The sequence below is a fragment of the Rousettus aegyptiacus genome, unplaced genomic scaffold (genome assembly GCF_014176215.1).
Source record: "Rousettus aegyptiacus isolate mRouAeg1 unplaced genomic scaffold, mRouAeg1.p scaffold_m13_p_5, whole genome shotgun sequence".
Lineage (NCBI taxonomy): Eukaryota > Metazoa > Chordata > Mammalia > Chiroptera > Pteropodidae > Rousettus > Rousettus aegyptiacus.
In genome coordinates this window covers 51,792,798-51,810,136 of record NW_023416308.1, presented here as the reverse complement: position 1 = coordinate 51,810,136, position 17,339 = coordinate 51,792,798, and the positions used below count along the sequence as shown (strand labels likewise).

General features: G+C 34.1%; 1 protein-coding gene across 1 annotated transcript in view; it reads right to left on the bottom strand.

Moving 5' to 3' along the window:
• Positions 1–3,275: 3,275 nt before the first annotated feature.
• Positions 3,276–17,339, bottom strand: part of GUCY1A2 (guanylate cyclase 1 soluble subunit alpha 2) — a 239,212-nt gene continuing 225,148 nt past the window's right edge. Inside the window, exon 9 of the mRNA XM_036221560.1 lies at positions 3,276–17,128. Within this exon, the coding sequence (XP_036077453.1) occupies positions 16,921–17,128 (208 nt within the window). The 3' untranslated portion in view covers positions 3,276–16,920. The remainder of the gene's footprint in view (positions 17,129–17,339) is intronic.

Below are 17,339 nucleotides of genomic sequence, written 5' to 3'. Positions count from 1 at the left end.
AGTCATAGATCCATCATCAAATAACATTTGAACATGTAAACCATTGCTTTATTTGAAGTGAGAGCATCAGACAAATTACATGTTAAAATTAAACAAACAAACAAACAAACTTGATAACTCTAAAAGAGCTTCATTTTGTCTTAAAAGACACTCAGGCAGGTCTCTTCATGATGTGGTTTAGTGAGAAGGATGAGAACAGAGTTTTCCTCCAATAGAAATCTAGGCCGACAGAAGCACAATTGTTAAATGAGATAGGAGTATTTTCTGATTGTTTTCTCGCTAATAAATCACATACTGGGATTAATCTCAAGTCAGTATAATTCCAAATATCACACATTTGAACAGTAACAACTTGTGCCTACTTCTTTGCATATCTGGTTCTGCAAGCATAACCTTGAACTAAAAGGCACAAATTTATATCAAAATTTGGTAAAGTTCTTCTGTACTTAGAAAGTTGAAATGTCACATGCATTACCTCTTCATAATGGAAAATGTCCTAGGCTGGAAGTCTCAAATTGAAAACCCCAAACTGAGTGTAATCTCTTCAGTACTGAGATGACTAGGGGTTTCTTGCTTCCCTTGTTCTGGGTCACTACAGTTCTTTTTAAATTAATGTAGGAACCTTTATTTTGGCACTTAGCATATACCAGCTTTTCTATCCAACTAGATTGTTAGCCCTTTTTACATGCCTAGGACATATGTGGGATGGGTTTTATCTCCTGAGAAATTTATCCTCTTATTTGATCATGGTACTGATGGCACTGCAATGGAGTCCCCACCTGATGAGTAGACCCACTAACAGGAGTCTTTGTAGGGATCTATGGTCTGGTCAGTATATTTTGTTTGTTTTCAGAGACTAAAAATTAATTTGTTCAGAATGTCTCTGTCCATGAGAATGAAAGAATCAAGACAACTTTATAGCTAATATTATAAGCATGGTTTCTGAAAGATTCCAGCTCTGTTTTAAATAGGGAGACACAGCCTTAAACCTGAGGCAGTTTAGAATATTTACCTTAGGTATTTCAAATAAGATAATAAATAATCTCAAACTAAAAATACAATTATGGTTGTTAGTGTTTCATCAAATCCTTACCCTTTTTCCTGTATACACAGTTGGAGTGCATTTTCTATCCTCTCTTGAAATTCAATGTTGCTGTGTGATTAAGTCTAGAAGTAGAAATGTGAATGAAAAGGATCCATGCTGTTTCCATGCCCGGCCTAAACATTTCTACTAGGCAGAGCCACATTGGCTGGGTTCTTGAACAACAGTATGAAGCAGATTTACTCCAACTAGGAACATTTCTATCCTGATACATGGTAAGAAACATACATTTATTGCATAAGGTCTTTATTTGTTTGTATTTTTTTTTTCCTAAGTGCAGTCTATTTTATCCAAACCAATATGTAGACTATAAAACTTTAGAGGCAAGATGGTTTTTTTTTTTTTTTTTTTTTTTTTTTTTAGGTAAAAAAATGGAGGACATATTTGCATGGTGGGGCCAAAACATTTGGTAAAACTGTGACCTTGGGGAACCTGGAAGGTAGATCATCTGCCCTCAGAGTCTGCACCTCTAGAGAAGATTGTGTGGGAGCCAGAACACTAGTGTTTGTTGGCTTCTTCTTGCTATATTTGACAAGGTATTAAGAGAAGATGCTGAGCTTAAGACAGACCTGGGCGTTTTACACACAAAATTTGGAGAATGCTAACGACTTCTGTACTTCAAAGAAAGGAAACAGGTCTGAAAAAGAATTAAAGACAAATTGAAGTAAGCAACTGAAACCCATCAAGACTCTCAGTGTAACAAAAGGACTCGGTCTTACGGCATAGCTCATATTAAGAGGGCTGTCTTCCCTCCTGTAGCTGCCAATGAATTTAGAGACAATCATGGGACAAAGAAATAAAGAGCTCTGCTTTTGCTGACTTATTTCTTTTAGCTCGATAAGCTCAAAATCCATCCAGGTTGTCGCAAATGGCAGTATTTCATCTTTTCTTGAAACTGATATAATTTTGTTAACCAATGTCACCCAATAAATTTAATAAAATAAAAAAAGAAAGCAAGAATAAGAACTTTATGTAGGAGAGAACCTTGTTTTGCGATGCTGGCACATGGAAATGACTGGAAACAGATCGATCAGAAGCCTTTTAAATTTTAAGCAGATTATTTTGTCAAACAACAAAGATTAATATGATCTTGTCCTGAAAAAGCCTGTGAGTTTACAACCGTGCCTCAACCTACAAACATGTGCAGCAGGGAGTAGGTTGTAAAAACTGTAGCTCCCAAAGAGAACTTATTCTCAATGACTACTTCATAGGTTGCTGTGGTATGTAATAGACCAAAGAATACTTCCCAACAAAGGGAGCCAAACACCATAGATGGAGCCAGAGGCCATAGACAATGAATAGAGGTTCCATAGTACCTGCCCATCATGCTATGAACCAGGGAAATGTCGATGTGTTTTATTCTATTTTCTGAATGAGAGATTTTATTGGAATATGTGGTTATCCTGCCTGTGTGTGGTATACATCTGTATGTGTATGTACACACTTCCTTTACTTTTGCCTAATCAGTGTAACTTCTCTTGTGATTAGGAAAACAGTTAAGTGGCATGACTTCAAAGCAGCAGATATCAATAAGACAAGGGCAGAAGAGGAGAGCAGCTCTGTCTGTGAATACAAGATGGAGATTCCCTTGGGAACTGCTAGACATAGCTGTGTATGGTTGAAACCAAGTGGTTATAGAAGAAAGAACAAGAAAAAAACAGAGATGGGTTAATTTTACATATGTACACTGCTGGAATATAGGAATATTGGATTAAAATGGTCCTCTCCTTATAGGTATGCTGCATCTAATCAAACTGTTGGATGGGGCACTAACAGGCATTCAATGGGCATTTTATTGACATTTAATCATGACAGTAAAATGATCCCTTTTCTCTGTCTACCCTTTCAAGAGAGCAACTGTCTGACCATAAGACATGTGACTCACGACTTTTTTGTGTGAGATATATTTAGAGTGCATGAAACTACAGAAATTATGACCTGTGCTGCTGGGTTTTGTAACAAACTTAAGAAAATATTTCATATTACGTAAACAATTCAAAATTAGCTCTGTGTAACATTGTTTCAGAAGCATCATCTTCAGCCATAATGCTAATGCATTGAGAACACTCTGTTCATTCCTTTGTTCCCCATTCTTTCATTTATGTTCATTCACGTCCTTAGTCATTGTCATTCAGAGTATGAAAAAATATGCCAAAAAGAATCTACAGACTCGTCCTTTTTGGTATCATTTATTGATTTAAATATTTTATGTGACAGTTTGGATTTATACAGTAAATAAATGCATGACTTAAACAGAGTTTTGTAATGAATTTTGTAAATATAACAAACAACTATCATTCCCACTTTGTTTTATAAGAATCCCAGGTTTTTATCACTCATTTTTCATATATAAATTGATCTTGTTCTGCAGTCTGTAAATACAAAGACATTTCTCATAATGAAACATGCTATTTACATTGTGCATGATTTAGCATAATTACAAAGAAACATAATCAAATAAGTAAAAAGTGGTGTAACATGAAAAGCAAAAAAGATACAGTGGATGTTTATAACCCTGTAAGTGCTTGTATACTTTTACGTGTACTAGTATTCTTAAAATTCTAGTGAAATGAGGCATATTTTATGATTTCAATCAGAAAAAGTTTCTATAAACCTGTACTACTAGATAAAGAAAAATATTTAAAAATATAATATGAAACACTAAATGAAGCTTTTTTATTAATGGTACAGGTTTAAGAGTGCATTCATCTTTAAAAAAACAAAAACAAAAAAACAAAAAATAGCTTGACTTTTCAAAATATGTGCAATTTAACCATGCCCTACAAATATATTAGTATATTTACCTGGTATTATTCAGTGACATTATAATTTAAGTTTGTGATAACTAGGTGTTTTAAAAGAAATGATTCACAAAGTAGAGTCTGATAGCAAAATAGCAGATATACAATATTATTTACATTGCAAGCCAAACCAAAAATTTAGACCCATGAAATTACAGCAAAACATTAAATTACAAAACATTAAAATAATTCATGTATCTGGTTTAGTAAAACCTATCCCATGCAAAGGAAGTGAATGAAAGCCTAACATTATAACTGTTTTTTTTTTTTTTTAAGAGAGTTGGGAAACCTATTTATTATTTATAGTGCTGGAACGTTTGATGGAAATGCATTGGCTATTTATCTTATGCAATTAAATGAGCAGGCAAGCTTTATTATTATTATTTTTTAATCTAAAGTACTGTTTAGGATATGAGACCCTTTGGTTTTATAAAACGGCTACTCACAGTTGAAGAGTCAGAATTCAGGTAGGTTGATTTTGAAATGAAGAATGATATGTATTATTTCTGGAATGCACTTAATTGGTACAATTTAAAAGCATAATGAGAAATGAGACAGTTTTGTCACTTGGTTACCAATGTTGTAATGTAGTTACAGGCAGCTGTTATAAAACTTAAGAAGACTCTTCCAAGCTAAAACTCTCAGGAAGATTTTTTTTTTTCTTAAATACAGAAAACACTGTTCATCTAACTCTAAGAAAAATCAGAAAGTCTTTCTCCCCATGGACCATTTATCTATTTGAACCTAACCTGACTTCTCTAGGATGCATAACCTGCCATGATAATGTGAGTCAATTTCCATAGAGTCAGAGAAATTTTTGTTCATTCTAGATTCTTAAAGAAGACAATGATGAGTAGCTTGTCTGGGCCTTACATATCAATTCAGCAGGAGGCAACAAAATAGACGGAAGAAATGGGACTGTGGATCACAGGTGTTTAAATTTCATCTTAATGTCTTCTATTTTCCTCAACCATATTTCTTCTTTGCTTACTTTCATTATTAAAAATGTTTCCCTCAAGAAATGGAAATGGTAAGGTCATTGAAGTTCAGTTTTCTTCATTTGAACGAATATTAAGACTGTCAATCATTTCAAGACAAAGTCTTTACCACAGAAAATCACAGGAAGAGAGTAATTGGTATTTTCATGGCTATCAATTTAAATGGTAACTGCCTGATTTCCCCCCACAATTTCAAAATAAATTAAACAATGTGAAATACACGAAAGTTGATTAACAAAGAATTTCTTCCATTTTGAAATTTTAAATTTTTCTGGATTTTTCATATTCCTTTCTTTGTGTGACTACCTGATTTTTTAGAATAGAAGAACTCTGAGTTGTATAAGAGAAGTCCAAATGAGAATAAGAATAAAAAATTCAAAGGTATTTGACTTAGTGAAGCATATCTTTCCAGAGAGAAAAAAACCTGTATAATTTCTATATGATTTTCTGTTAATGAACACAAACTTGTGTCATGGAGACATCTTCTTAAGTAGTTATTATGTAATATGAATACACTAACATAAAAAAACATAAACAGAATAAAATGTTCAGGTTTGGAGATGAAAGATTTTTTGAATCTTGTTCAAGATTTGTTCAAATTATTATAGTGTCAAGGGTACCTAAAACAGAAGGGTGTACTCTTCTGTCTTCCTAATTTTTATTCTTTTAAATAAAATATATTACTTCTTTTTCCTTATGAATCAAAGACTCCACTAGAAATTATTGAAATTTTCCTGAAAAAAACGGCTTTGGTTTGATATTTGTAAATGATCGATCCCTTGATATATCATAAAACAATCCAACCTGTGCCTTTCTATATTTAAGAACATGGTAATTTGTTAATTCTGGTGAATAAGTCAAAACTGCGATTATAAATAGCTATCTACATATGCAATATAATCTCAAAGGCATTGGGCTAAGAAATATGAAATGCATTGTATATTGCTTTTTCAGTACAGTAGACTTATAGAATTTATGGCGAATATTTTCAAACCTCAGAAAAGAACTCAAAATACCATGTTATGTCAAACAGAGTTATAGAGGAGGGTACAGGAAGCAAGACGTTTATCAGTTCTTTCTAGCTAAAGAGCCAGTAGAATCAAGTGGCATTTGGTGTTCACCTTATTTGGAAGTATATTTTAGAAAACAATATCCTTACAAATAGAAGAAGCTTCTTTTCTATTTCAAACTTTAGCAGTGTGATACCCAAGTAAAAATTTAGTGTTTGAAAATAAGAGTATTTTTCTAAATTAATGTGTTTGTAGGGGCAAAAAAATGAGAGGTTGTTCAAAAAGTTTGGCCCTAATGTTTCCTGTAGTGTTTAAATTCAGTGAAAAAGAACAACATATGTATATTTTTTTAGACTCACGTATCTCTTAATTGATGAAGCCAAGGTCTTGATTTTCTCCGTAATTTCTACTCCCAGATGATCTATATCTAAATGTTCACCTTTTTTCCCTTACCTCATGAATCCAGTGTTCAATCATGTGAAAGTGAAACAGGGAGGGAGGCCCCAGCCTAAATACTAAAATACTATTTTTGCATCCTTTATAACAGCAAGCGCAAGAGTGAGAGCAAAGGAGGGTGGCGGGCAGAGGGAGAAAAGAGGAGGGAAAGAAAGACAATAAAAAAGGGAGAGAGAAACTGAGGATACTGACAATGACTAAAGGCCTATTAGTTTACTGCATGTAATATCTATACCTAGAGCCCGCTAATTTTACATTCACCCAAAGTCTTATTGAGAAATAATATCAAACTTGATATTCAAGTTATAGCCACACTTGATATTTGGGCTCTTGCATGGTTTCTCATTGTCATAAAGTTTGTACTAATGTTTAATTAGATAATACAGCAAATATTCATTGAAGACATAGCACCGAATTTTCTCAAAGGAAAACAAATTCTATACTGCTGGGCATATATTTAGCAAATTTTATTATATTCTATTAAATATGAATACTGTGTTTAAATATACAGTTGACCTTCAAACAATGTGGGGTTAGGGACATCATGTAGTTGGAAATCTGTGTAAAACTTCTGACTCCTCAAAAATCAGTTGTCCCTGGGTATCTGAGAGGGATCGGTTCTGGGACCCCCGCAGATAACAAAATCCGCAGAGGCTCAAGTCCCTTATATAAATTAGGGTAGAGCAATTCATAGTTGGCCCTCCACATCCACAGATTCCTAACTTCAGATCAAAAATATTGTTTTCAATCTGTGGTTGGTTGAATCTGCAAATGTGAAATCCAAGTGTAAAAAGTGTCAACTGTATGTTTATTGGAAAAAATCCATGTATAAGTGGACAGTTCAAACCCATGTTGTTCAAGGGTCATCTGTAATCAGTTGGCATTACCATCTATTTTCAGGTTTCTTCTAGGTTAGCAGGGTTGGGCTCTAGGTAATTTTAATATAAGCAAAGTCTGAATATTCTCTTATTTTCCCTATTGATGTACCTTCTTTCTCTTTGTTGCAGTCCAGCTGAAACATTAAGATTTCGTATATGCTCATAAAATGGGATACCTCCTATAGTCATGTCCTCATTTGCATTTTAGTAGGAGAATTGTGTTTTTAAGGATCAAAAGAAAAAGCAATGAGTACCTATTATTCCAGATCATGGGGTTATATAACAAATGAAAAGAAAGGATTTTATAAGGGTCTGGTAATACACTTGAAACAAATTAAAAAGATAGAAATAATAATTTTGGCTGCCATCCACTCATAATTATCATTTCACAACAAGAGCAAAAATTAAAGAAATTGTTTTAAAAACTCCCTGAATTACTATAGATAATTGTATAGTCATCTAGTTTACCTAGACCGTCTTGGCTAGAATGAGATGTACCATAAGAATTAATTTCTAGTCAAATAATACAAAAGCAATGTATCTGAGGCTCCAAGCCAAGGTTAGGTTTTGATTTCAACATGGCAATTTATATTAATAAAATTGAAAGGGGGGTTTCAAGTTGTTGAAAAACTATCTGGTCATGCCAGTATTTTGTTTCACTTTAACTGTGACTCTTTGAATTAAAAAAGCTAAATAAAGGAGGGGAGGCTTTTAATTTTTTTGATATAGATCACCCCAGTCTCGAAAAAAGCCATACTCTCTTGCTAGCCTTGAAAATTAATGATATTGACCAGATAGGAATGCTTCTTGGGAGGCAATAATAGAACTGTTCTAGGAGTTGAGGTTTCATTGGGTGTGGAAATGCATAATAACTTGTTAGAGGCGATGTAAAAGTATACTTGTTGTTCAAATGATTTGAACTTAAATTAGCTTTGCCTTAAATTTTTTTGAGAAGTTTGAGATGCTCTGCTCTATATCCTAATGTGAAAAATTTTAATACAGTGTTATTTGACTGAATTATCCTTAATTACCTTAATTACCCTTATATTATTACAAATAGTTTATTATTTTAAGTAAAAAGAATATTACCAAATGTACAGACCATGGCTCAATGCCACAACTTATAAATTTGTCTTACTTATGATATGTTCTACATCTTTATTTCTTGCCATAAACAAAAAACAAGAAGAAAAAATAATTTAAATGTAATTTATAATTATGTGTTATTTCCAGGGGATAAAACCTTAAGGGATCCATCAACAAAATTATTTTTCTTTCTGTGTTGAACTTGATACATCTAGAAAATTTTCTAGCGTTCTAACTTTTGCATTTAAGTAACTCGACTCTAAGGAGAAAGCAAATCTTTGTTCTAAATTTTTTAACTGATAATTCTGATTAAAAATTGTTCAGATTTGTTTCCTCCTTTTAAAATTTCTGTTCTAATCTAACTCTGCTTGACTAATTACATGACGGAAAAGTCTTTGATGGATTGTATGAGGCTGCCTAACCACTTTTAATTTTGGAAGACAGAGTGCGACTTCATCTCTTCCACAGAATACCAGCAGATGCTCTGGGGTGACTCTCTCGAGGCTCCGACTCCCTGGGGCACCCCTGAATGAGATGGATAGGCCTATGGCGTCATAAAGGCTTTTATCCTCTCTAAAGTTGAGCACTTGTCTCGCTAGCAACCAACTCCCAATTTGGGAACAATGTAAAAAAGAATATGGAATATACTAAAGCCCCAGAAATGATTTTATAGATTTTAAAATATAGAATAAATATTTCTCATTCTTTGTGATTAAATTTTCCTGCTGGGGAAAGATATAGTTTCTAAAATGTCAGAATTTTTAAAAAGGATGTATAAAATTGAATTGTATTTTTCTCACTAAAATTTAGCTCTTTCAGGCATGTTTTAAAAGGAAAAAAATGTTCTGTTTTACTATGACTTGCACACTGATAGTCTGTTCTTTTACGCTAATTTTAGTGGCTTTTCTGTGACATATGGCAGAGCTAGTATTTAGCCTTTTTGTCCCTTCAGTCCAGATGTTCTGACACTCTCATTTACCTTCATCAATGTAACCAAGACTAGTTTTATCTGCCACCTCCAGAGAGTTTCTATATATAGCTCTGTGAGTTTCTAATCCCAGTTTCACTGATAATGTACAGCTGGCTGAGATGTTGACATTACCTCCTAAGAACACTGAAAATGGCTTGTGAAGGATTTTTCTCCTTTCTTTTTAAAATAAGAATGACCAGCAGTCAAATAATTTGTTTGGCTTTCATTAAACCACACATTATTAGGAAAACTGCCTTTCCTTTATGAGTGTCCATGCCTTTGTGAAGAAAAAAAATGAACTCTTTTTGCTTACTCTCATCTAAAGCTCCTGCTCATCCTACCCCCTCCATCTGTCCTCGGTCCCGAATCTGATGTGTAACCGCTGGGCAGAGAGAAGGGAAGAACTGTCTTTAAAAAGTGAGGTGATGTGAGAAGACATTTTGCACAGTTCTGATTTTACCACAATTAACACATTACTGTCCTACTTGTACTTAATTGCTTTTAATACACCACAATAAAATACATTTATTAGGATCCCTTCTTGATCTCCAAATAGTGAAAAGGCCACAGAGGAAGATTAAATATAAACTGATTCTCTTATTTTTAAAATACATATCAAAAGAATCAGAAACAAGCTATTACTTAGGCTTGCCATTTAATTCTTTTGTCACTTCTGTTTTCAAATAATAAGCAACAGTACTTAAGTCTAACATTAAGAACGATCTGATCTGCAGCTAGATGAATTAACTGAGAGGAAAAATTCACTGTAATTTAATAGATTCAGATTAACTATTTTTATCATTTATAACAATCAAAAGGATGCTTATTAAGAGTTAGGCATCCAATGATATATAAAAATATAATTATCAAAAATTTTTCAGTGAATCAGCAATCCTGTTTGCTTTTTATAGGCGAATTTTCTAGACTGTGGGCAGGAGGATGCTCTAACTTAAGTTTTGCTGTTGATAACAGAACTTAAAATTCTAGCAAACCCACCACCATTCCAATTGAGTTCAGATCCACAGTTAGAAGAAAGATTACTCAGCTAGGCAATGATAGGAACTATAATCTTATTTAGAGGCTTAAGAATGGATCCTAAGCTTATACGACTGCTGAATAATAATCTAATGCTTAGAAGATCCTCAGTGTAACATAATTGCTTTTAGCTGTAATCCTAATACGTTATTCTAAATGATGGAGGGGTAATCTATTAAATGTGAATATTATTGACTGTGCCACATTTGATTAAAATTATATTCTAAGAAGTAAAAGTAAAAATATAAATTATTAATTTTTAAATTTGCAAGCTTTAGTACTATCATCAAAATAGCCAAGATCAGGCTATTTTCAATATGACTACATAATCATTTTCAGATGTTTATTAATTATACCACAAATGACTTTCAACCATATTTTGAAGCCAAAGTGCTATTATACTTACTAAACATTTGCCATCATAGAAAATGGTGGTAATAAGCTCTTTTTATCTTTAATCTTTCATCTGCTAAGACCTTATCAAACTAACAGTTAAATTAATTAACTTGTCCTAAGCCCAATCTATATTTTTGCAAAGCCTACATTCTCAATCAACTCATCCGACCTATGTTCTACTTTACTCATGTATCCATCCTCAACTGTTCCTTATTATATATTACAAAAATCTGAAAATCTGAGCAACATTATGCACACACACATCTCTTGAGAGGAATAGAAACTCACATTATGATAGATATTTTAAAAATTATGCAACAGAAATAGTCTAATAGGAGTGTATTACTTTATAGCATATATACAAATGAATGTCTTCTGAGATAGAGTAAGCATGTCATTTGCTCCGATAATTTTTATCTGAATCATAGTTGCTGCTCATTTTGCTATGGTACAATGGTGACTACCTTTTAAAAGTCCACACCAGCTATGTTATTGCTTATATAGAACATGTCTCTGTTTCCCTAAAAGTCCTATGAAGTGCACAGAAGTGCAAGTTTCATATGGCATTATCACCATGGCTTAAATTATTGCTTGAAAAGTTGTTTATAAGGTATTGCTAGGGAATCATTTTTAGCTGAATGTACAGTTCAACATGTACAGAGTGAGACTAAGTATTAAGTTGGTGATTTTTCATAACTTAACCATCAAAGCATTCAGAAATAAGGCTGTCACTTCGACATTTGCGTCTCTGTCCAAAAGTTTATAGTTTATATATCTGTGGTGAAGATCAGCAAATATTGTGATATACTGCACAGTTCTGGCAGTAATTAAGAAAATGGTGCCATGTCTAGCATTCCTAATAGCCCTATAGTGAGCAATATTCATCCCTCATGCTTATCAGTGTTGATTTCTGTCTCTAATAAGTTTGAAGACTCATACTCAAGAAGCAGACCATAAATTTGAAACCAACGCTAAATTAAAACTTGTGAAACAATGCTATGAAGTTGAGAGCATTTAGCCTTCAAAATAACTATGAATGAAAAACATATTTCTATCTCAGTCAACTTGTATTTACTCCTAGTAATTGGGGTTATTTGAATACCCTTCAATAATTCCCAAGTCTGGCTATATATTACCATTACCAAAGGGGATTTTCTAAGTACAGATTCCTAAAAGATTCCTCGGTAATTCTTATGAAGTCAGTCGGATACTGCCAAGCTAAGTCGAACCAATGAACAGGATGGGATGGTAACAAGAGACTAGACTGAAGCCATGTGGTCTGCTCACATTACATTAGAGATAAAAACAAACTTTACTTCTCTACATCCAAAGTCCTTCCAAAATGTCACTCCTTTAATCTGGAAATAGCTACATTTGACACATACACACAATATTCGTTACTCTATAAGACTAAAACTATTTTATAATATGAGATTGGCTGTGATTTTTTCTGTGTTATGAATACATTGATGATTTTTTTTTTTTAATGAAAGGAAGAGGGAAGGAAAGAAGAAACAAAGGAAAGAAGGAAACAGAAAAGTTGCAGGACAATAATACTTAGGTTTCAATTGTTTGAATCAAGTTGAGGAAGGAATTTTGCACACTATCTCAGTATATTCTGACAAGATTTATGTTAATCTGTATATGATATCAATGTCTGTTCTTCAGTCATCCCCATGAGGATGCTGAAATTGAGTCCATAGCTGGGGTCAGTTTATCCATTTAACGATAAAATTTGTTCAATCATTTTAACACAATTATGTGTATGTTGAATCAGCTGGCTGTGAATTAAGTATATTCATATCAGAGCTACCCATAAAGGATCAGCATTCAGAATAAAATATGTTAAACTTTAAAAAGTTTCTCACAAATCATATTTTTCAGGCCGTATCTAATATGTTTATAGAACCTCTGAAGTGATAATTTTTGTGAATATCTGTAATCTCATATGAGAAATAACCAGGTTACAATATAGGGCTTGGTTCTTGAACTTTAAGTTTATAGGTGTTATTGGCTGAAAGGCATCTGGTGCCACCAAAGCCTATTTAGAGTCAAATATATTTCACTCTAAAGGAACATTCAGTGAAGTTTTACCAAGTGCCTGGAATCAGACTGTTTTTTGAAGAAAAAGCAGAGGGAGAAGCTGTAGATGTAACTGGAAATGGTTAGTTAGCTCACTTCAAAAGCACATTGTTATTTGGGTCTGAAGTTGTGTGGATCTTCCAATGAGCTTGAAACAGGCATCGGAAACTCTTTTTTGTAGCCATGTTAAGTTCAGAGGTTCATAGAGGATGGTGTTTGATAGGGCCAGACCTGAGGGGCTGGGATGGTTTCCAGTGACAGCATAGAGTAAGAGAGGGTCTAGGAAGGGCCACGTAGTGCTTTAAATGCATGACAAGATAGAAACCTATGCGTAAAAACTTTACTCTCTGATCCACAACCCACCCTCAGCATCCAGGAACCCAAGGAGCCTTTGTGAAATATATTTAATGGTGGTCATAATTTTGAGCTCCCTCTCTATTCTTCACAGCCTCATATTCACTATTTCAATTGGTAGCAATATGATCCTGTACAAAACACTAAGCCTCTTGGTTTTCCAAATTCTCTGTGGCTTTGCCTTTTGTATGTATCAATTTAATTTTTCTTTATTGCTAGAATCCTTTGGAGGAATTTGCAAAATTAAAAAGCCTTGCTGCACTTATGAGTGCTTTTAAGTTGTTGTCCTGTTTTGCTCTGTTTTTCTTGGAGAGGCACACACTTCTGCATTTTCACAGTAAAACACTATATATTTGATACCATTGTCAGTGGACAAGAGGAACAATTGTGAGACCATGAGAATTCATGTTTGAAGTGCTAAATCCACAAACCCACTCTCAAGTCTTAGTAGGCCATAGTTCACTGGATCCACATATAATCAGCTATTAAAATGGAAACCCCAAACAATTTAAAATATAGGAGATAAATATTGAGGCAGATTTTAAATAGTTGGGTCCTTCGCACCACACTACACAGTCAATAGACCCAACTATATGTGTTCTCCAGGCATTGAGTATTTTTCTTTTTAATATGGCTAATGTTACCTATTAAGGTTCTTAAAGCAAAATGGTACAGATGTTTTCAGTACATACAATGGTTTCTGACTTTGTTAAATACCTGATTTATTTGCAAATGATGACAATTTATCAAAATGACACTGATGCCAATGAAAAGCTTGGATACTGATGGCTAGTCATAAAGTGACTTCTTCAAATTCATTGCTTGAAAGAACACTAAAACAGAGGAGCTATAGGTGCCAAATTATATTTAAAATATCCCTTTGAGAGGGGGTTCAAGTCATTTTCCCAGTTTAATACCACTTGATTTCTAATGAGACATCCACTTAAATTCCTTTTAATCTACCACACGAAAATGCATGATGTGTGTAATAGTTTGTAGGTGAGAATTTTATATAGATATTAGTCAGATAAAGTATCAACTACTACTCATTGATATAGTCACAATTTGTAATGGAAGATATGTGGACTATATTATATAGGACAAAAATATAATGCTTTTCCACAGCTTCTAAATTCTATGACTGCAGCTAGAATGAATAGCCATTTTCAACAGTATCTTAACAAACACATATAGCAACAGTGTAACTATAATAAACTATACTAGGTTGGCAAAATGATAACGGATTAGACCATTGCCTCAGACTATAGCTTCAACGATATATTTAGATTATATTATGTAAAAAATGCACTTTTTATCTCATCTGTGATATATAATATAGATCTCTGGCATAGTCTTCATTGTGACCTTTGTGACAATGTAAACAGCCACTTCTTCACTAAGTAAAATCATTTAAACTAAAAAAGAGTTTGTTATTCTTCTGACAAACTGAATGTATATACAGTTCTTAGCTTGGGCTGTATTACTATCACCAGATAATAAATGATGATTTTCAAGATTATTTTAAAATATGCTCTCCAAAGATGATCTTAAGTATAGAGAGAATAGCCATATGTTTAGAGTAGTTGCTTAGACAAATCTTTACAAGAAGCGAAGACAGACTGGATGACTCCTGAAGTCCTTTTCAGCCTTACAGTTAGAGAACACATTGTTTACCACCAAAACAATAAGCTCTAAGTGACTGTGCAGAATACGCGTAAGTGATTTCAGTGAGCTTGGTTCTCCCTCCATGCTGTTGTACTATAAGAAGCCCATCAGCGTAGCTAAGGTGTTTCTTATTCCAGGCATGAGGACTGAGGTGCTTCTAGCCTGTTCTGTCCACACTACTGTATACCTGGCCCCAGTTCCGTGTGAAGGGAATGCATTAATCTTCCTGTCCTTAGCCTACACAGCCACCTGTAAACACTGTGGCCTTTCATCCCATGTGATTAAACAGAGACCTAGACTCAGGGAAGGGAGGGAAAGGCAAAGATTCAGAGAACTAAGGGCCTAGGTCTCCTCCCACAGGAAGTGTTGCACTAAGCCCAGGGTGAGGACGGAGTTCAACAATTATGACATTGATCACCATTATAACAAATACTTTGCATATCTAAGTGTGTTTTCTAGCCACAGATTTAGAGAACTTAAAAACACTAATTAATAAAACCTCACAGACTACACTGGACACTAGTTAAGTAAGCTCCTTGGCTGAGTTATGTCATTACCAAATCATAATGCAGCCAAATTCCCTGACCAGAAGAAGAAATATATTGCATTCGGTAGACATAAGCTGCCAATGAGTGTGCCTACTGGAGTAAGAAAATGGCTACCCCAAGGTTTTAAGGAAAGAAATGCTTCAGCTCATTAACCTCAATAGAAACGTAGGTTTTATATCTGATCCAAAATAGAAGGACTCTGGGCACTGTGCTCCTAATTTCAAGGTGAGTCTGTAATAATATTTTCATGCAGGGTTAATTATTGGAAACTGGACCTCATTTTAATAGAACATGCGATGAAAACCTATCCGTAACTATGGTGACTACTGGGTCTGAAGGTTAGACTACTTCAGTGTTCTGAAGGTGATTCACTGAACTGAAAAGCCACATCAATCAAACTGCAGAAGAAATTTTTTTTTTTTTTAAATTTCAAAGCCATGACATGGATTTTTTCCTTGCTTTTTATTATGCAAGAAGAAAGGATATCCTACACCTCTTTCGCAGTAATGCCAGTATCTAGGAATTCGCTCCTAAGAGTGGCCTTAGGAGGCAGCCATTGGGAAGTGGGAGGAGGAGAGAATATGAACATGTCATGTTGTAGGATGTTGTTCAGTAGAATGCAGTTTAGTATGTTGCAAAAACTACCTATATCTGTAAGTGCTAGTTGAAAAAGATCCAGTATAGAGAGCATTTTATTTTAACTGATATTTGTTACAAGATGGCAAAAGACCTTTCTTTAATCCTGGTTACAGATATATCTGCTATTAGGAAATTCCATTTTCTCTGGATTCTATGCTACATTAATTAAATCTAAAAGATATATTTACTAAGCAGACATACAATGTTTTCTCAACATCTGAAATCCTTGGTTATATGTATTCTCAGTCCAAGCACTAATGTCTCTAGACAAGTAAAACTATATTCAATTAATAGGTTAGTTACATAATATACCAACTATACAGTAGCAGATTCTGAAGATGTAATAATGTTGTGTGAAATGTAATTATCTAGAAGAAGAGACATGTATAAAAATAGGTAATATCCCTAAAATATTTTGCTGAGTTACAGTTCTTCCTGCCAGGAAGTTTACCACACTGTCATGGTATATGTATGAAATGTCTATTCAGAAAAACAAAATTAGAAAATATTCTTCACATACCAACTCACTAAATGTAGGAATATATAATCAAAACTGGCTTTCAAAAGTGATACAAATATATAGGGAAAGATATCTGTATGTGTGACAAACAAGGGAACATGAAATCTATTTATTGGTTAGCTTTGAAAGGGGACCCATACTTATAATTAACATATGTATGATCAAACACACTCATATGGATGGACACACCTTATTCTGCCCCCCTCCAGTTTTTTTATTGACAATCATCACCCACCTTTATCTAGGATTATTGCCTGACGTAACAGAAATTCCGCTGCTTGTTCTCAGCAAAGCAGTGAAGAGAATCCCTCTCCGCTCTCCTGTCGGGACCCATGTTCTGGGCTTGTGCTTTTGGAGGAGTCTCTGATCTGTCGCAGGTCTCAGAGGCTTGTTTCCCGGAGGAACATGGTGCCAATGTTGTAGGAAACCTTTTTTATTCTCGATGAAGAAAGAGAAGGCTTTGGCGGCTTAGGACCAGTCCTTACCTCCAGGAAATAGCAGATCCCAGGGATTTCCTTTGGAAAGTTGTCTGGAAGCTCTTCACGGGACCGAGGAATGAATATGAAACTTTCTTCCCGTTTTAATAATCTAAGAAGAAAACAGAGATAGTGTGAATCAAATAAGCAGGAGAGATGTGAATAAATGGACAGAAATGTTAAAGATTCGGGAAGCCAATCAATAGCCGTGCTCATGTTGATACCCCTATTCCTTTGTACTGATGTGGCCATCATAGGATTCTAAATACTAGGAAATGTCATTTCTCAGGAAAGATCCCTTCATGCTATAATAATAATAAAAA